Source organism: Rhinatrema bivittatum, chromosome 11, assembly GCF_901001135.1.
Source record: "Rhinatrema bivittatum chromosome 11, aRhiBiv1.1, whole genome shotgun sequence".
NCBI lineage: Eukaryota > Metazoa > Chordata > Amphibia > Gymnophiona > Rhinatrematidae > Rhinatrema > Rhinatrema bivittatum.
In genome coordinates this window covers 72,010,362-72,031,336 of record NC_042625.1, presented here as the reverse complement: position 1 = coordinate 72,031,336, position 20,975 = coordinate 72,010,362, and the positions used below count along the sequence as shown (strand labels likewise).

General features: G+C 40.4%; 1 protein-coding gene across 2 annotated transcripts in view; it reads left to right on the top strand.

Moving 5' to 3' along the window:
• The window catches only part of PPP1R14A (protein phosphatase 1 regulatory inhibitor subunit 14A), a 62,210-nt gene that overhangs the window by 14,131 nt on the left and 27,104 nt on the right, over positions 1-20,975 (top strand). The window contains exon 2 of one of the 2 annotated variants that reach the window (XM_029571377.1): positions 16,635-16,715. The exons of the other annotated variant lie outside the window; for it this stretch is intronic. Within the exon in view, the coding sequence (XP_029427237.1) occupies positions 16,635-16,715 (81 nt within the window). The remainder of the gene's footprint in view (positions 1-16,634; positions 16,716-20,975) is intronic. 2 annotated transcript variants of the gene reach the window in all.

Below are 20,975 nucleotides of genomic sequence, written 5' to 3'. Positions count from 1 at the left end.
TTTTATAACGTGTGCGCGGCTGCGTGTGCAGACCCTGGATTTTATAACGTGTGCGGCTGCGCGCGCATGTTATAAAATCAGGCGTAGATTTGTGCGCGCCAGGTTGCCCGCACGTAGATTACAAAATCTGGCCCTTAGGATTTTGTGTTGGGTTTTTTGTACATTCCCAAGTGTCTGATCATTTTAACTTCAAAAGTTAAGTTTAGGGCCTCAACGAAGTAATACGCAAGCAAAACAGAAGTTCAGTGCTAAACGTAACTCCTAATGCAGTAAGTAATAGTATGCTGTTAATCAAAAAATGTGCGCCCACATACTTAGTATAAAAACATGATTTATATGTATAAATCAAGTTCTGCACCCAGTGTGCAGAAAGCATGATAGGCTCATAAATGCCTATGAACTCTAGGTTCAGCCTCTGAACAGAAGTTTAATTTCCAGTGTTAAACATGAGTTAATCCTAAACACCTTTTATGTTGGAGTAATAGTTAATGCTCTGATTTAACATGGGATTTGCATAAAGGAGCATAATTTGTGTATATACCTTTTGGGGCCAATGTAACAAATCAGCCCGGAAAACGAGCACTTGGTGAGTAACTGCTCTCCTGGGCACACAATCAGATTTTTAAATGAGGGGTTGTGCTCAATTTAATGAGCATCCCATTTTCCTAACCTGACTGTGGCACACTCTTAACTTTTTTATTTTTTTAAACCTTTTTTGGTTCCTCTGACTTAATATTGCCATGATATTAAGTTGGAGGAAATATAGAAAAGCAGTATTTTCTGCTTTTCTGTACACTTTTATTGGGCTGCTCAGAAATTAATGCCTGATCTAGGTAGGTGTTAATTTTTGAATGTAAAAATGTGCGGGTCGGGTGCCCCTTTTTTTATCTGTAAAGAATAGTTAACGCTCATCACATGCAAATGCATGTTGAGGCTATTAGTTTTGCGGAGGGGGGTGGATGCATGTTTTGGACGTGCTAATCCCCTTATTCTACAGTGCCGCGTGCACTGTATTGCACGGGCTCCTTGTTAAATGTAGAGTAAACTTCACACAAACATGAGCTCACCTTATTATAACAGGGCCTTGGTGAGATGAAAGGTCAGGCTTTCAGGTTCCTGTGGTAAGTCACTAGACTAAAATGAATAAACCTTTTATTTCCCCCAGGAGCCATCATTGTACAATAGAAAGGCATTTATCCAATGATGGCAGCTGCTCAGAGAATCATCCCATGTTGTATTTCCTATGCAGTAACTAAATGTATGTATTAAAAATATATATTCCTTAATCAATGAGCTGTTAGTCACAGGGCAGGACACACAGTCAACTCTGTGGATCTTATTTTGATACAGCCTGCAGGTCTAGACATCTCCCTACTCATCTGGCAGTAGAAGCTCTTTCCTCCAATTACTAGAGGAGAATTGTTAGTCTCTTGGGGGAAGCACACAATTAAAAGCTTTCAGGACAATTCACTCTAGGGATTTTGCGCCTGCTATAATTTTTATTCTTCATAGCTCCTGAGCACAAACAGGACAAGCTGCAATTGTTCTAAACTGCAAGTAATTGTTAAAAGTCTGAATTAGATTTTTCCAAGAACAGCTCTACATTTGCTCCCTCTTTTGGCAAGCTATCATTATGAACTTTAGTGAGGGGGTGGGTTGTGCTGCTCCGATACTCGTGGGTAAATTATTCAGTAATGATGGCTCTGTGTCTATTCTGAGACCAGGCGCAGCATGCTGAAATTGTTTCTCTACTCCTTTTTAGCAAGGCTAGCTTTAACCATAGGCGGTGGGGGAATTTCCCTTCTCTACTCATCTTGGAGTTTATTTAAAATTTCTTAATTACCTCCCCAAGGCGGTGTACAGAAAAATTGCACAATTATAAAACAATAACCATTTTGTCAGCTATATTTATCTACACTTCATAAACCCAATTCAGTGTCCAACTTCTTACATCCCAACCTTAACACTTATCCTGCCTATCAATAACATATAGTACATTTGCTATACACATTTCTTACTCACCTGAAAGCAAACACCTAGCCCTATACATTAAGGAAAATGCGAGTCTTAACCTTTTTGCTGAAAGATTAAGTAGTCTCGTTCGGTCTAATATCTACCAGCAAGGAGTTGCATAGTATAAGGGCTGCTGATGAAAATGTCCTAGATCATAATCTCACATCTCTAAAAGTAGGTAAAGCTAACAATGCTGCTTGTTTGAGATCTCAACTGCTGATTTTATGTATATCATGACAGCTTCCTGCTCAAATATTCTGGGCCCAACTCTCAAAGAGCATGAAATGTTAATACCAGTAACTTAAACTGGATGTGTGCTTTGATTAGTAGCTATCTGACGCCATCCATGTAACGCTGACACTGGCGCCATCGATGTCCTACAAGAGCTCAGATATCCATGATGGCATAAATGTGCACTTATGCCACCATTAACCATTTTGATATCTTGTTCTGATTTATTTTTCAGTGGCTTTTCTAATAGGAAACATTTTGTAACATGTTTAATGTAAACTGCCTTGATAAGCAGTAAAACAAATTGCATAAGAAAAACCTAAATTTATTGACTTAATATTTCATGTTCAGCATACTTGTTAAGAGTTCTTATGAAAAATGAAGTGACTCTTAACTACACCTCTAGAGATATCAAGGGTTGTTTTTTTGGTTTGTTTTTTTTGCATTTAAAGTGTGCAATTGCAGCATTCTAATATGCTATTCACTAAAAGGCATTAGAGAATAGTATTCTAAACATTTTAAGGCAGCTTAGTAAATAAGCCTGTTAGTATATTCTCTGAGATAAATAGAACACCCTGAGTGTGTTCCTAACAGCCTACTAAATTATTTAAATAGAAAAAATAATGTGCAGACCATAGTGCTACTTTAAAATTGAAATGTCCTTCCTCGGAGTACACCTGCCCTCTTCTGTCTCCTCTCTGCCGCCCAGTAGCAGATGGGGAGAGAATTCAGAAACATCTGTTCCATTATCAGCAGAGATGGCTGTTCCCTGATACAGGCCCTCTGGGAAGGTTGATTGATGGGAAGGAGATAGGGTAAGCACGAGGGACATGGGAGCATCCTACTTCCTTTAAATATCTTGCAATCATTTCAGAGGAAGGAATATAGATTATAATTGATCTATCTGTGACTGGGTCAGGCATAGATGGGATAATAGAGTGGCTGCACTGGCTCAAATTGATGGAAGATTCCCTGAACCACTTTAAGACCCTCCAATAAAGTCTCTTCTTTACTGGTATGCCAAAGGGAAGAAGAGCAGATCAGCTTTAAATCTATAATTTTACTGGGTGTCTTGAAATCGGCCTTTTTTAATAGTTGCATAGAAAGGCCTTGGCCTTGGGACTTTATTTAAAAAAAAAAAAAAAAAAAAAGGCCAATTTCAAGGTAGAGGGCTGTGCTGTGAGGGTAAGTGAGATGTTTTTGGAATTATTGCCTTGGTTTTCTCTCCTGCCCCCCCCCCCCCCCCCCCGAAAAACAGAAATACTTTTCTATAAAGACACAACTGACCTTTAATAGAGCTTTCAACCTTCTGAAGTTAGGAGAAGACTTGACATAATAAGAATCTAACCCTACTGAGCAACTATATTTAGTTGCTCAAGTCCTAGATGATCCTGAGAGTAGGGTTAAGTCAAAGGAAGGACTTCTAAGCTATCCTTGTGCACTGAGATGACTAGTTAAGAATAAATATATATTAACCAAAATACTACCACAAACAAGAGACTGCTGTACTGTTCACAACCAACTAATTGAGCAGCTATGGAAACTGTACAATTCTATTACTTATTTAGCAAAAGTTAAATATATAAATCACTATTATAGACAAAACATTGTACAAATTTCTTACAAAAGCATTTTAAATATATTCTAAACCAGCAGAAACTACCCATAAGGCAAGTTAATATTTTTAAAAAAAAGCAGATCCAAAATGGGAGCGCTAGAGGCAGGACGCACTCCGACTCTCCTCTTACCTCAGATTTTCCTTGTTCGATGCCGCACTCTGGCAGGAAGCGGAAGGCCCGCGAGAGGCTGAATTTAGAAGCCTCTACGCCGGGACCATACCGAGGGCCAATGGACACCCATGTATTAAGAAGGACAGAAGAACCGGGAGAAGAGTCGCTGGAAGCTGATCGTGGAGGCGCAGCAACAGCAGACAGCTTCCCAGACTCATTAACATCTTTGTCCCCGGCAGAACGGACGGCACCCGAAAACCCAGCAGTCGGTAGGACAGCTACCCGGGTCCTGACGGAAAGGACCTCGGAAGGCACCAGGGAGGAATCTGCACAGTATACGAAGGGAGCTCCGGAGGAACTGCAGCAGCCGGTAACTGTCGGGGTGGAAGGGGAAGGAGTCCTACAAGGAGAAAAACAATCGCTGGAAGAACTATTGGAATGGCAACTTGAAGAAGATGCATCTAATCAGGAGAAGTCATATGAATCACAGCAGCTGGTAAGACCAGAACAGTTTACCCTTCAATCTATTTGGTTTGCTATAGAAACTGTTAATAAAAATCTGACCACACAGCTAGAAATTGTTACCAATAAAATGGGTTAAATGAATACTCAAAGAAAATCAAAGAAAAACAATTGGAAACTAAAAGAAATGAATGTTGTCAGAACTGATGTAGATCAATATCATGAAATGGCAAAAGATAATCTGTTTCTGCTAAGAAAATTTAGAAAACCAGCAAAGAGGGAAAAATCTGAGATTAATTAATTTTCCCAAGAAACTGACACCACCACAAACTGAATTATGGAAACAATATGCGGTGGATAACTTGAAGATAAAAGAAATTCTGCCACCTATTTCAAGGATATGCTATCTACCTGTAAGGAAAAAAATATCCAGGGGAAATACTGAAATACAACAGCTTTCTCCTGTCCATTTAAACTTGACTGAGATTCTTGAAACCTCTGCGGAAGAAACACCACAACCTGCAACATTGATAATAACTTTTCTTCTCGATTCGGATAGAGACGGGGTTTTAAAAGCATATTTCCAAAGCCAGCGGGAACTTTTTCTTGGACTTAGAGTTCAGGTTTTTCCAGACTTGGCTAGGGAGACGCAATTTAAAAGAGAGGAGTTTCTGGAATTAAAGCCCAGGGTTCTGAAAATGGGAGCACAAGTTTTTATTAAACTTCCTTGTAAATGTATTGTTAAAATTTAGAGATGTCACATACACTTTCTTTTTGCCCTCCCAATTAAAACAATTTCTTAATGATAAAGAAGCAGAAATGGCAGATGTTAAAAGTTTTTTAAACCGGCAATTGTTTGACCTTGTATTAGGAACTAGACCACCCTAGGTAGTAATATTGCCCCTCTTGATAGCGATTACATTTAAATTTAATTATTTCTTTGTGTAAGAAAGTCGCCCCCTTGTGATGGATCTCCCAGTATTGAGGGCTTGTAATGAAGGCATATTAAATGTGTGTTTATAATTATAGTTATGAGGGAATTTATAGATTTCTGTATTATGCCTTTTTTTTTTTCCATCAATGTATGTTAGCATTGAAAAAATTAATAAATAGTAAATTTAAAAAAAAAAAGTTCAAATAGTTTTCATGAGTGGTATTTATTAACAGTTCTTATTTTGTAACTGTTGCCGGTTTAAAAAACATTGGTATCCATACCAATACTGTTCCATCATGGACTATATGCAAACTAAAACAGTTAAGATCTTTCAGATGAAAGATCTCAAATGTTGCAATAATCCTTAAGGTGTAAAACCCTAGATCTTGCAAAGATCCCAAATGTGCTGAAAGAGCTGAAAAATTAAATTGTGGACCTGCTTTTGGGAATTTTGTGAACTCATTAATATCGTCTGTAGTACCTGAAGACTGGAAGGTTGCTAATGTAACGCAATTTTTACAAAGGGATCAAGGGGTGATCCAGGAAACTACAGGCCAGTAAGTTTGATGTCTATGCCAGGCAAAAATGGTAGAAACTATAATAAAGAACAAAATTGAACATTATGGATAGGCATAGTTTAATGGGACAAAGCCAACATGGATTTAGCCAAGGGAAGTCTTGCCTCACCAATTTGCACGTTTTTTTTTTTAAGGGTGTGAATAAACGTGAGCTAGTTAATACCGTATCTGGATTTCCAGAAAACATTTCACAAAGTCCTTCATGAGAGACGGCAATTAAAAAGTCATGGGATAAGGGGCAAGGTTCTATTATAGAAAGCCAACTGGTTAAGAGAGAAAACAAGAGTTGGGCTAAATGGTCAAGTTTCCTAATGGAGAAAGGTGAATAGTGGCGTGCCCCAGGGATCTGTTCTGGAATTGCTGCTTTTTAATATATTTATACATGACCTTGAAATGGGAACAAGTAGTGAGGTGATCAAATTTGCCAATGACACACAATTTATTCAAAGGTGTTAAATCACAAGACCCACCTTGCAAAACTGGAGGCTGGGCATGAAAATGGCAAATTAAATTTGTTGCCGTTAGGGAAGAGTAACCCAAGTTAAACATCACAATGCAAGGTTCCATATTAGGAGTCACCACCTCTCAGGAAAAGGATCCAAGTGTCATTGTTATATCGAAATCTTCTGCTCGGTGTGCAGCAGCCAAGAAAGCAAATAGAATGCTAGGGATTATTAGGAAAGGAATGGAGAATAAAACAGAATATCATGCCTTTTTATTCCATGGTGCTTCTGCACCTTGAATACTGTGTGCAGTTCTGGTCACTGCATCTCAAAGATGTAGCGGAATTTGAAAAGGGTGGCCAAAATGATAAAGGGGATGGAACAATTCCCCTATGAGGATAGGACTCTTCAGCTTGGAGAAGAGGCCTGAAGGAGAGAGAGAGCTCTATAAAATGAGTGGAGTAGAACGAGTAAACGTTAAATCGGTTTACTCTGTCAAAGTACAAAGACAAGGAGATACACAATGAAGTTACTAGGTAATGCATTTAAAACTAATGGAAAATATTTTACTGGTTGCATGATTAAGCTCTGGAATTTGTTGCCAAAGGACGTGGTGAAAGCTGTCTTTGTAGCTGCATTTAAAAACAATTTGGACAAGTTCCTGGAAGAAAAGTCCATTAACTATTATTAAGGTAGTTGCAGAAATTCACTGCTTATTCTTGGATCTCTGGTGGCTGAGTGGCAGACCTGGAGGAGCTGAGGCAGACTGAAGTACACTGATGAAACCTTCAGGGATACTAAACCGTTGTGATATGTAACATGGTTCCATGTACAGAAAGTGTCTAAATACTAAGTGACATTCATAGTTATAACTCAAAGATTGGTTACAGCGGTGGTATTCATAGGCAGGCATTAATATCCATCAAGTGAAACTTTCTAGTACAAATTAAAATGATCTGGTACATAAGGTAAAGAGTACAGATAAGATGTGGAAACTCATTTCATTTTCATTATTTGCGTCAAATGTATGCTCTGTATTGTGGGAATAGTCTTTTATTTTGAGATCGTAGTGTCCCTCCTAACAAGCCAGTGTTGGAGTGAATGATGTTGAATATTATCAATATTTTATAGTAGATTCTGGATTGTACTGGTAACAAATGCAGCATTTTGTAATAGTTGTAGTGGTTTTAAGAGACTTGCTGGAAGACTTAGAAGTAAGGAGTTAGAGTAATCAAGGTTTGAGAAGATTAGTGTTTGCAATACAGTATGGAAGTCCTCAAAAGTTAATGGAGGCAACTTGGCATAACAGGTCTTAATTTACTGATGTGCATTTTCATTGTGAGTTTCTTATATAGATGAGTATCAAATAGGGATGTGAATCGTTTTTTGACTATTTAAAATATTGTCCGATATTTTTTAAATTGTTAGAGTGCGATACAATAGAAATTCCCCCGATTTATCATGAAAAATCATTAATCTGGTTTGTGTCCACTAACGGGAGTTATTGGGGGGGAGGCGGGAAAACCGGCACACCAAAACAACCCCCCCCCCCCCAAAAAAAATGTTTTAAAATTACCTGGTGGTCCAGTGGGGGCACCGGGAGCGATCTCCCGCTCTCGGGCCTTCAGCTGTGCTAATAAAAATGGCGCCGAAGGCCCTTTGCCCTTACCATATGACAGGGTATCCATGCCATTGGCCGGCCCCTGTCACATGGTAGGAGCACTGGATGGACGGTCCCACACTGGATGGTGGTCCAGTGGGGGGCGCGGGGAGTGATCTCCTGCTCTCGGGCCGTCGGCTGCCACTAATAAAGATGGCACCGGCCATCCAGTGCTCCTACCATGTGACAGGGGCCGGCCAATGGCACGGATACCCTGTCACATAAGGGCAAAGGGCCATCGGCACCATTTTTATTAGTGGCAGCCGACGGCCCGAGAGCGTGATATCGCTCCCCGTGCCCCCACTGGACCACCAGGTAAATTTTAAAACGTTTTTGGGGGGTGTCAGGAGGGTGGGGGAGGCTAATGGGTCAGTTTTAAAGGGTTGGGGTGGGGTTTTTGTTTATCGGATCGGGCGCAGCCAATAAACAAAAAACCAATCGGGCCGGATGATAAAATTTATAAGATTTGAATCGGAACCGAACCGATTCCGGTTCCGATTCACATCTCTAGTATCAAAGCTGTATTTTCAAATGATCTGGAGAGTGGGATGTAAAACTGTGTATGTCGTCAGTACACAAGAAGAAAGTTATTCATAAATTAGTCAGTAATTTACCTAGAGGGAAAATGTATATATTGAATAGTGCTGCTGAGAGGGTTGATCCTTGAGGGACATTTGTATTCCACTGGAAAGTGTCAGATATGATTGCAAAGTTTGACTTGGAATGCTGTTAGATGGTTTTCTTCATTTCTATCTGAGAACCATGCTGTCAGTCCCAGTATTTCTCATCTGATGGCATAACAGGTTATGGTCCACTATGTCAAAGGTAGTTAAGTCAATTAGCAGAAGACAAGATTCATATGCGTCAAGTCCTATTAAAACAGAGTTCATTAATGAGAGGAGTAATGTTTCAATTGAGTGACGTTTCCTAAATCCAAATTTGATTTGGGAAGAGAATATTTTGATCTTCCAGATTTACAAATTGGAATAACACCGCTTTCTCAAGAACTTTTGTTAGACATGATAAGTTGGATATTGGACAATAGTTGTCCCAATCGTCAATTCGACCAGTCTTAATTTTTTAGGATTAACTTTATCATTGCTTGTCTTAATCCATGTGGTATAATGCCTTCTGATAGTGAATTTTTAATTAGGATTGTGATTCAGAGTGATAACTTGGTGTCCTTCTTTTAAGGAACTAGCTGGTACTGAGTCGTGGGTGAGTAACAGGTTTGATTTTAGCAATGATATGATTAATTTCTAGCTTTGGTACTTCTGAATGTGGACCACTTAACCATGTCATTTGAGTCTTCAGGCGCTTTTGTTGGAGAACAGACAGTGAATTCTTTTTTTTCAACTTACTGATTTTGAGTGTGGTGGCATATTCATTGCAAGAGGCCTTTGTGAAGTTGTAGTTTCTCAAGATGGAAGATGTTGGGTCTTAAACAATCTAGTTTAGAATTAAATATAACCCTAGGAATCTGTTAAGCAAAAAAGATTCCTATGGTATTTTGTAAGGAAAGACTTATGCCCATCTGCTGAATTCCTAGGTAAATGTCTGCTATTGTTTCTCTAATTTTCCAAGGTTCTGTTTAGTGCTTCTTAATTCATCATTGTATCAGGGCTTCTTATGTTTGAAGTTTATTCCTTTCCTTGATTTTCGTCTGGACAGGATTAAAGTTTTCAGCTATGTCCATTGACTATCTTATCCAGGAATCAAATACCGTTGTGGCGTTTGGTTTGATTTAGTTCATGGATCTTTTCTATTGCTTCAGCAAGTGCTTCCATCTTTTTTTTTTTTTTTTTTTTCCCCTGAAGGTAAAAGTAAAGCTTATCTGTCCTATTTCTGCTTGTATTAATTGGTGATCAGACCAGGGCAATATCTTGTGTGAGGTATTGATTAGGCAATTACTTGTATTTAGCAAATATTAGGTCTAGAGTGTGGCCCACTTTGAGTGGCTTTTGAGACAAATTGTGACCATCCCAGGGCTTCCATTGTTTCTAAATGTTTCACAAGCTAAAGTTCTCGGTGTTTTTATCTAACTGGAGATTAAAGTCTTACAATTAATGTAGAATCTGGTGATGGAAACACTTATGGGCCGATACAGTAAAGTCCATGGGTGAGCGGGTGAACGCCCGCTCTCCCGGCGTGCGCACAGGCCACTCTCCTGTACATGCGATTCAGTATGCAAATTAGGCCCAGTGGTAAAAACAGGTAAAAGGAGCCGCTAGGGACACTAGCGCGTCCCTAGCGCCTCCTTTTGGACCGCGGCGGCTGTCAGGTTTGACAGCTGATGCTCAATTTTGCCGGTGTCTGCTCTCGAGCCCGCTGACAGCCATGGGTTCGGAAACCGGATGCCGGCAAAATTGAGCATCCGGTTTTCGAGCTGCGGGCAGACTTCAAATTTTTTTTACTTTTGGGACCTCAGACTTAATATTGCCATGATATTAAGTTGGAAGGTGCACAGAAAAGCAGTTTTTACTGCTTTTCTGTGCACTTTCCCGATGCCCAAAGAAATTAGCACCTACCTCTGGGTAGGCACTAATTTCTGAAAGTAAAATGTGTGGCTTGGCTGCACATTTTCCTTTCTGAATCGTGCTGGAATACCTAATAGGGCCATCAACATGCATTTGCGTGTTTTTTGGCCCCTTACTGAATAAGGGGTAATGCTAGCACATCAAACGCGCGTCTAATCAAGAGTTAACAGTGCGCTCAGTTGGAGCACACTGTACGGTTATCGGCCCGTTTGCATTGTTCAAATCAGTGTGAGATGTCTTTTTGAAGTAAACCTAGAGAACAGTAGACCAGTCCTATGTTCAGTTGATGAGATTTTAGAAGTGCCACTTCTTAGGGTGGGTTAAGCTAGTACCTTGCAAAACAGAGAATAGGTTTTTTGTTTTGGTTTGGTTTTTTTTTTTTACAAATTATTAATAAACCCCCCCACCTTTTCGTTTAGGTCTAAAAGTGAAATACCTCCTCCATAGGGTGGAAAATATTTGGTTTAGGAGGACATTATCTTTGTCAGTCAGCCAGGTTTCAGAGATGCCTTTGATTAGACTAAACATTAAAGAGGAAGAGAGAGTTCTCCAGTTCTCCAAGCGTTGCTATTTGCCAAGATAGACTACTGCAGTGCCCTTTTCCTTGGCCTCCCCAAATCTACTACCAAACCACTGCAGATGATTCAAAATGCTGCGGCGAGATTATTGACCAACACCAGCCGTGGAGATCACATTTCTCCCATCCTTAAATCTTTACATTGGCTACCAGTGAATTTTAGAATACTTTATAAATCAATCACCCTAATTCACAAATTCATTCATCATCAACTCCAACTCGACCTCGAAATCCCTTTCAAATTACACTCCTCCAACAGACCAATTAGAGATATTCTCCAAGGTACTCTGATTTTTCCCCCAACTAAAGCCATACGCCTTTCCTCGACCAAAGTCCGAGCGTTTTCAATAGCAGGACCTTCTATCTGGAATAACATTCCCTCAGGCCTCAGATTAGAACCCTGCCTCTTAACGTTCAGAAAAAAACTCAAAACGTGGCTATTTCATCAAGCCTTTGCTGACCCTCCAGACAATCTCTAGTCACCATTATTCTCTCCTGGACAAATTTATCCCCTCCCAGACGAATGGTTTGCTATCCTCTCGAAAGATGGACTTCCAGGTTAAAGCACCTTAAGCTTTAACCCACATCCTATACTATTATGTTACAATACTTCCTGCCTTTATTTTTTTCCAGCTATTTATCTTCCAAGTTCTACACCCTGTTGAATGTAACTTTACCTTTTTTCTCCTCTATTGTTAATCACTTTATTTATTGCTTCAGTTTTCCTTGTTATATGTAAACCGATCCGATATGGTTATCACTATGAAGGTCTGTATAAAAGTGTTAAATAAATAAATAAATAGTAGAAGCATTAGTACTCATAGTTGGGAAGACAAAGTTTGCTATCCTTCTTTGCTTCTTACTTGGGGCACTCCTTACATCTCATTACAGGCCCCGTACTAGTGTGGGCTCAATGAAACACATCTGGTCCATGATTATAGTATAGAATCCAGGGATCAATGAATGAATGCACTTTGCACGTGCACAAAGGGGCAGCTCCTTCGTGTGCACCAAGGGCATGCACCCCATGGCGCAAGCACTTGCTGCTGCTCGCTGCCGCATTGATCTAGATCAATATCCAGGTAGTATCTAGATAGTAGCCAAGTCCCAAATCCAGTCTGGCAGCCCTGGTGCTGCCTTGGATCAGAAAAGTCTCCTGGTAGGAGAGCATCACCCTGGCGTAGCAGGAAGTGATCTGTAACAAGGACCTGCTCTCAAAACTAGAAATGAAATGGGGGGGGAAGATTTTTTTTTTCTTTGGTTGGGGCATGTTTTTGTAATTGTTTGGTCCTGGTCTCCCTTTTTCAGTCTGAAGTGTCTTGTTACCTCCACCTCCCAGGATTTTCTTTTCTTCAGTCATCTTCCCTGCATTTGTTGAGTACATTGATCTTCAAATTTTTTGTTTCTTCTTGCTTCTCTACCCACTTAGAGCTAAATTTTACCCCTCTTCTTCTCCCCCCATTTTTCCAGCTTTCCATCTGCCATACCCTGTCTTTCTCCTTTTCTCTAGGCCCCATTTCCATCCTTCGCACTACCTCTCACCAGGCCATCAGGTCAGGAACTATTAAGCCAGTCTGGCTGCTGCTGTGGGCAAATCCAGCCTCCTCCCTCCTAGGCACGTACAATTGAAACATCCCATGGTCAAGCACGGGGCTCCATGTCAACAAATCTCTGCGTGGGTCAAAACATTCAACTGCTTGAACCACGTGGAGCCCGAGTGGTTTAGAGGTGCCAGCTGAAGTTGGGACGGCAAGGCATTTTTGGGGAAGGCACTTGCCATCACAACTAAACATCTGTTTAGTCAGATGTTCAGGCAGAGACTTAAAACATTAAAAAAAACCCTGTACTTCACTTGTCTGCTGTTCTATCTTCGCACTTCATGTGCATATGGCACTGCATATTTTTTGGACTTGATGCATTGTAGCACCTGGATTTATGTGGCATACTCAAGGTTTGAAGAAGCCTTCAAAATCTAATAAAAAGTAAACCAAGACTGAATGATTTTGTGAAGTATTTTATATCCTGTATTACATCTGCTTAAGTGGAGTTGGTTTGCTGTATCTGTGTGTTCTAACTTAAGAGCAGGGCATAAAGCTAAAAGCGAGTGTGTGAAGAAAACGTTGCCACCCATCTTGTGTAAACTATAAAGTGACATCCAAAAGGCGTAGGGTCTTCAGAACCTGAGAACTGTGTTTAAATATCTTTTTGGCTTTTAAAGAAATGTTAGTCCAGGTTTAACCTGGTTGGTTGTATGTTTGCAAGCTGGGCATCTTGGCATCTCCACTGGTTTGTGAGAATCTGTAAACTTATTTATTTTTATTTTTTAACATTGACTTGGAACTTGATCCATGACTTTTCACATGGACTAAATGTGGGCTCAAAAAGCCAAGTGTTAGACTTCCACAGAAGTCCTGCTGATCATCACAAACTTTCAGTAGTCTCCTGGTCTAATCGGAGAAAGTTCTTTTTTACTCAACGCACAATTAAACTCTGGAATTTGTTGCCAGAGGATGTGGTTAGTGCAGTTAGTATAGCTGTGCTTAAAAAAGGATTGGATAAGTTCTTGGAGGAGAAGTCCATTACCTGCTATTAAGTTCACTTAGAGAATAGCCACTGCCATTAGCAATGGTTACATGGAATAGACTTAGTTTTTGGGTACTTGCCAGGTTCTTGGATGACTGGATACAAAATACTTTCTTAAATAATTCTATAGCAAGTGTTCCAAACTTATGCTAAGTAAAAGACTGATCCAGTTCTGCTGGATTAATTGAGGTCGGTCTCTCTCATAATGTAACGCTAAACCTGAGCCTTCATTATACTGAAGTGATTTGGCAGGAAGGAGTTTCTTGAAGACATGTTTGGCTTAAGTATAGATCAGCAAGTTGGTAACCAGGCAAGAAGAACTAGTGAGTGTTTAGAAAGCCTGCCTGGGATTTGACTAGCTGACTTTTCAGAAGCAGAGGGTTACTTCAGGACCAATGCCTTATATTTGAATTGATTCTAGGCCATTCCAACTCCTCTTCCCAAGACAAAAAATAGAAACAATGGGCAGGATTTCTGGAAGACTGCAGTGGCTCCAGCACAGGTGACCCATCTCTCTCTTCCCGCATTCTCCCTGCAGGCTAATCCTTTTTTACCTACCACAAAACAGAAGCCTCATTTCTCTTGTACAAGGTGTCTGCAAGCAGAAACCTTGTACATCGCATGGTTCCTTGTGTGGTCACCCAACCTCTAAAGCTGGCCCTGACTCTGGGTTTTTAAGAATTCATGCTTAACAAATAAAAATATTTACACACACAAAAATAACTCATGCTGACCACTTTGAAGCCAGGAAGGAAGTGTATTTGAGCTGTTAAACATAATTGACTGCTACTCAATGGTTTGGGTTCTCGTTTATCCTGTGAATCACTGCAAACACTTGTCAAATGTAATTCAAAATTTGGCAAACGTCTGTAGACTAGTTACACAGCTTGGTGCTGCAGTTATACATGTGTTAAAAAAAAAAAAAACCCAACAAAAACACATGAAGTGTTTGAACAAAATGTTCTTAGCTCTGCTGCTGATACAGCTTTTCCTCACAGCGGTCTTGCTTACTCATCTCCCTCATTGTCCATATAACTTCTGACTTTTTTACCATCCAGAGGCCAAGTCCCCTCCCTGCATGTGTGCTGACCTGTGATCCTGTGCTTTATTCTGCATCCTGACAGAGGCTGCTCTGTGGAGTATCCTTAAAAGAGACGTATTAGGGCTGCCAAGTGGAGGGTCCTGGTCCAGGATTGGGATTACTGCAGGACAGGAGGAGGAGGAGGAAAGGAATGGTCTTGCAATGATACCTAGTGCCTGGATTTAGGTCTGCTACTACTACTTAGCACTTCTATAGCACTATTCAACGTATGCAGAACTGCACAAAAATGCAAGAGATTTACAATCCAATCAAATGTACAGGGCAAGAGACTTTTTGGGAACTTCATTTATTAAAAAGATTGCATTCAGTAGGGCTGTAAGACGGATAATCAGGGTATAACTTTTAAAAACAGCCTTGAAAATCTTAGTTTTTAGACTGGATTTGAATAACACAACTCAGGAAGACCTTTTTTTTTTTTTTTTTTTCTTTTCCCAAGCATACTGTGCAGCAGGGTAGAAAGCACTGAGTCCAGACTTGGCAATAGAGAAGGGCATAGATAGTGACTTGCCTGAGGGTGTAGCTTGAGCTCAAAGTGAAGGCTCTCTCTAAGTGACAGGAGCTTGAATTGTATATAGGAACGGATAGGGAGGCAATGTAGCAACTTGAGAAGAGGGGGGTTGTGACTAGATCAGCTCTGAAAGATGATTCACACAGCTAAATTTTGGGTAGATTGCAATGGAGGTGGTCCACTGGGAGACCTGTGAAGAGAAGACTGCAGTACTCTAAGCAGGAGGTTATCAAGTGCAAACATGTTCTAGTGTGTGAAAAAGGGAAGGAATGGAGTTTGCTGATCTTATAGAAAGAAGACCTTTTAGCAGTGTGGATGTGTAGAGGAGAGAGACTACCTCCAAGATTACAGCCTCGGGGGGGGGGGGGGGGGGTTTGGGAGGATGACTCTTATCCACAGAGAGAGAGGGACTGGGAAAGATGAATTCTGTCTCGATCATGTTGAATTTAAGGCAGCAGTGGGAAATCGAGACAGCAATGTTGGACAAGCAGGCTGAGATCTGGGAATAGATTCCTGATGAAGTTTCTGGTGCAGAGGGGTAAATCTGTGAATTAGCATGAAGATAGTGGTATTGAAAGCCATAAGAGGAGATTAAAATATCAAGGGAATTAGTATAGATAAAGAAGAGCAGGTTGAGGATAGAGCCCTAAGGCACACCAACTGATAGTAGGATCCACTAAAAGTGGGATGGGAGAAGCAAGAGAATAAAGGCAGGATGGAGTCCCAAAATCCAAGTGAAAGGTTATCTTCTGTGGCATGTAGAGTATGAAACTGCAGTGGATACAGAATGGCTAAAGATGAAAAATCAAAACGGCAAAGGTGAGCAGTATGTTGGAACTAGTTTGGATGCAAAAGGAGGGAGATGGGGCAATTAATGAGTAGGACAGATAGGATCCAGTGAGGGTTTTTGAAGGACTGTTGCTTTGAAGGTAGTGAAGTCAGTTGCAATGGAAAGGATGACTGCAAAAGAAATAGAGCTGAGGAGCTGGGTGGGAATGGGCTCTGAAGAGGAAAGATGGGCAGTTTCCTCCATTGTGATCTCAAAAAAAAAAGAGAAGGAGCTAGAAGACGGGGAGAGGAATGAACTATATACAGTAGTAGAGTTGAAAATGATCTAGTGTGAAAAAAACCCCAAACACTTTTTGTTTGCAGTCTGGGGTGGGAGTGAATACCCTGGTTTGTGGCAGTACTAGGATTAGAATTTGCACCCCATGGCTTCTCCAGAATTGTAGTTTATCAACTTATCACTCATATTAATTTAACAATACTGTTACAGGAGCATGAGATGCCTGATGAAATCGATATCGACGACCTTTTGGATCTTGAAAGTGATGAGGAGAGAACCAGAAAACTCCAGGTAAGGTGCAGACTGAGATGTGGATCCTTTATTCTCACTCCCACCAGAGCAGGCACATGTTGGCTCCTTGCAAGATTTGGCTACCTTTTATTTTGTCTGCAGGTAGAGACATTAACAGATTTGGTTTAGCATTGTTGCCCATCTAATTCCTCGGTAATGAGATTTAAACACAGTCCTATCTCAGTATATCCTGCAGGACATAAGCACCAGAGTCTGGTGATGACCTCCATTTTAAATGAACAATATAATGTGTGTTTTTATTTGTCTAGAACTTCTTACTGAAAATCTTAGAGGCCAAATTTTAAATAACCCTCAAAGCTGGCAGGTGGATTTCAGAATAAAATTGTGAATTCACCACAGATTTCAGAATGAATCCCTGGTGTATTCTTTGCTGGTTTTGCCTGTCTTCAGTGCTGTTCCTCTTCCCTGCAGAGAATAATCTGAAGGTCCATTGTGATAAATATTTTTGGAGGGATTTTACCAATTATGAATCTTTGGGGAGAACATTGTAGAACTGGGCCTTTAATTGGCACCTATACACTATAATACAACTGTATTTGGGTCTCTTTAGACCACCTTTATTGTAAGCACTTGTGCAAACACTTCATGTGCCTGTCCAGTTGTCTTGCTGTAATTTTTAATCTATGCAAGCACAGGACAGACATTCTTTATGTATAGAAACTTGCACAGGCATCAAACATTGCACATGTAAGGCCCCCCCCCAATATGGCATATGAAAACATAGCAGGAGAGCCAGCATTGGAGCTGGCAGGGCTCTCCAGGCCTTGCCAGCCAAAGATCAATAGGAGGAAACTGCAAACAGCTGGCTCCACCAACTGAAAGACCGGCAATTTCCTTCCAGCCTCTCCCTCTGACCTGGCCTGATCTCCAGTCTTTACCCATTCACTCCCACAGACCTCCTGATCTTTCTGACTCCAATTATACAAATAACAGAAGGAGCGAGCACAGAAACTGTTAGCTTGTGGCCCTGCACTTACGGGCCTCTGCCTCCTGCATGGAAGCCTGGAGGGGGTAGGGACACTACAATGTCTGAGCATTGGGGCACAGGCTCCCACACTTGCTATCTTCTGATAACAGCACTACCAGAGCCAGGGGGTTTGGGATTAATTCATGGAGGGAAAGGAGCTGCTGAAGATGGATGGTTGGTTGACATGTTGATAGGGGGATCAAGCAAGGAAGAGTTAGACATCTGACTATTGAACAGACTCACAGTACCACATTTAAAGTCATGTCTTAGATGTGATATTTGTTCCAGATTTGAAATTCTCTGAGATTGATGACCCTGCCATTACACCATTGATATGGTCTGATCCTTATTTACTTTGCTTTACAATGAAAGTGGAATCTTTTGTTCCTGTTAAACTACAGTCAGTCTTTCACTAGAGAAGTAGAGAGACTATGGTGGAAAGATTTTAGAGTGTAATATCAGCATCTATTAGTTCCTGATGAGATTAGATGAATTGGTTAATTACTGGAAAGCTTTGCCTTTGGCACTGAATGAAACTGCTTCAATGAGACAGACCGAGGTTGGGTGCCATTTATAGATCAGCTTCCTGGTATATAGCTTAGCTTCATACCCTGAAAAGAGGAAGGAAACTGGAGAAGACTTGGTGGCCTTTAAGATATAGAAATAATTAGAACTCAGCCTCCTTCCTAAAATATTAAGGAAGATAAATCATGTTGCAAAAATCAGATTACTCGTACTGAGAAACAGTCAGATGGTATTTACACTGATTAGTAAACTGAGAAAGCTTCAATTAGGGGAGAATATAGTGGGTGTATACGAAGCTGCAGTGAGATTATAACAGTACCTGAACATAATCTGCTTTTTAAGTGCCTGAAAAGCAGAGTGTAAATAAATAAAAACAAAACCCACTTCAAGAAGTGTTGACGTAATTATCCTGAGATCTTATGTTCCATCTCTTTCCACTTTGATATATATATTTTTTTGATTTGATTACTTTTAATGAGATTGCTAAGCTTACAGAAATACTGAATATATTTTTTAAAAGCCCTAAACACTCCTCTTAAAATCATTCCCAATCCTAAATGACAATGGATTACCCCAACATGTCCCTCCTCAGAGGATGCTTCTTAGACTACTGTCCACTCTACTGGCCCCTTACCTCAATAGAATGAGCTCCCTTGGTGCTTATGTTGCTCCCCCGTTCTGAAGAACTATGTGATGTCTCGTTCTCTCCTGTTCATTTGACTGTATGTTTGTACCCCACTCTGAATGTAGGAAGGGCAGCTAATGTTTGTTTTGGTTTTTTTTTTTTAAATCCAGTTTTTTGCGTTACTCATATCCATCCCCTTTCATTAATGGAAGTAGCACTTTATTGGCCTAGCTCATTCAGAAAATGTAGTCTTTAACCAATCAGGGCTAATTCTAATTAGGAGAGTACCATTTGTCCTGATTAAGAAACCAGGGGCCGCTGCTTCCTGAGTTGCAAATTACTGCCCAGTTTCAAACTTACCTTATCTAGGTAAAATTATTGAGAGTGGTTGCTTCTCAGCTTGCTGTAATAATCAGATATTCTAAATAAGCAGTTGGGGTTCAAGAAATATTTTAATACCAAAATGACTTTAGTAGCTTTAGATCTCAGGAGAAGTTTAGATAGTGGGTTCAGTGGTGGTGCTATTTAGATCCGATGGCCGCCTTTGATATTTTAGATTATCAGATTGTACTGAAGCGTTTAACAGCAGTGGATATAGAAGGAATGTTGCATGGATTAACGTTTTTTTTTCTTGGAACATTGAATACTTTTAAGGATCTTCTTTCTCAGACCTCTGGGAACTATGTTGGAGCACCCCACCCGATCCACTTTCCACCAAGGATTGTTTTCACTGGTCATGTGACAATCTGGCTACTCTTATTCATGTGACAGTTACTAGCAGATGGAAATACTTTGCATGCTGGTCTAAATAAGAGGCAAGTGCATAGGCTGCAATTTATTCAAAATAAAGCCACAAGTATCCTTCAGGGTCTGAAGCTGTGAGATCATGTTTCTCTTATATTAAGATCTTTTCATTGGCTACCGGTATATCATTTTTTTTAAATTGATTTTAAAATGCTTACCTTTGGTCTGGCTCCCAAATATTTAGTGAACTGGCTTTCAGCATATGTTAAAACAAGTCTACAACTCCATCTCTTAGAAGCAAGATTGATGGAGACTAGAAAGAAGGCTTTCTTGTACCGTGTTCCAGGTATTTGGCGACTATATCTAGAGAAATTAGATCCTATATCATTTGACATTCTGCAAGCATAGTAAAACCGTTCTTTACTTTAGTTTTTGATAGGATTGTAAGTATACCAGGCAACTTTGATTCTATGTACTGTGTTTTTAATATCTTGTTTTGTAATCCTGCCTGGAGCCTGTACTGGATGAGTAGTGTATAAACTGAAGAAAATACACGCACAGTCTTGCAAATTTTGTGTTCATGTTTTACTCTTAAGATGTCAGGCCTCAGGTCTTACTATTGTGGCATGCTCTTGAAAAGGGTTTAGATGGGTGGACTAGGCCATAATGGTCTTTCTGATGTCATGCTTCTATGTATAACTGAAGGAGTGGAGTTGTGTACATTGTCCATCTCCTAAGAGGAGACATTTTCCTGAAAAGTGCATTTTGTGACTCACTCTTGGCAGTGGAAGGAGTCTGAGGCACCTTGTCTCCTGCCTTCTCCCCAAGGAGCTCCCTCTCCACACTGGAGAAACAGGACAAAAATCTACTTCTCCTGAAGTCTGGTGTACTGGTGAATTGTAGAGAAATCTGTATCCACAAGAGGGCACCCATCTGAGTTTGACAGATTCTTCCCCCTAACAGGATAGTTGGGGGAGAGAATCTGTAAATGAAGCAGAAGAGCTTGAAATTTGCTCTCAAAGACTGAGGAATAAGGGTGACCACTAGGGGCTTAGAGGCTCTGAAACTTTGAAAGGGCTTTGAATTGGTTTGTGCTGATTTTGTGGAATCTTTTTCCCCACATCATATGAGGACTCATTCATTTGAATGACTGAAAGGGTTATACTCATTTTTTAAAGAAAAGAATAAAATATTTCTTTATCGGGGGGGCTCTCCCTTCAGCTGAAGAAACTTGCCAGTCTTCTCAAATTCCCAGGCTGCCGGTTAAACCCTCCATGAACCACTCCCTTTAATTTACCTGTGATGCCCAGGGTCCAAAGAGGGATTGGGGTGATCACCAGTTATTCCTGTCCCACTGGTGTCCTAATTTATAATGGCA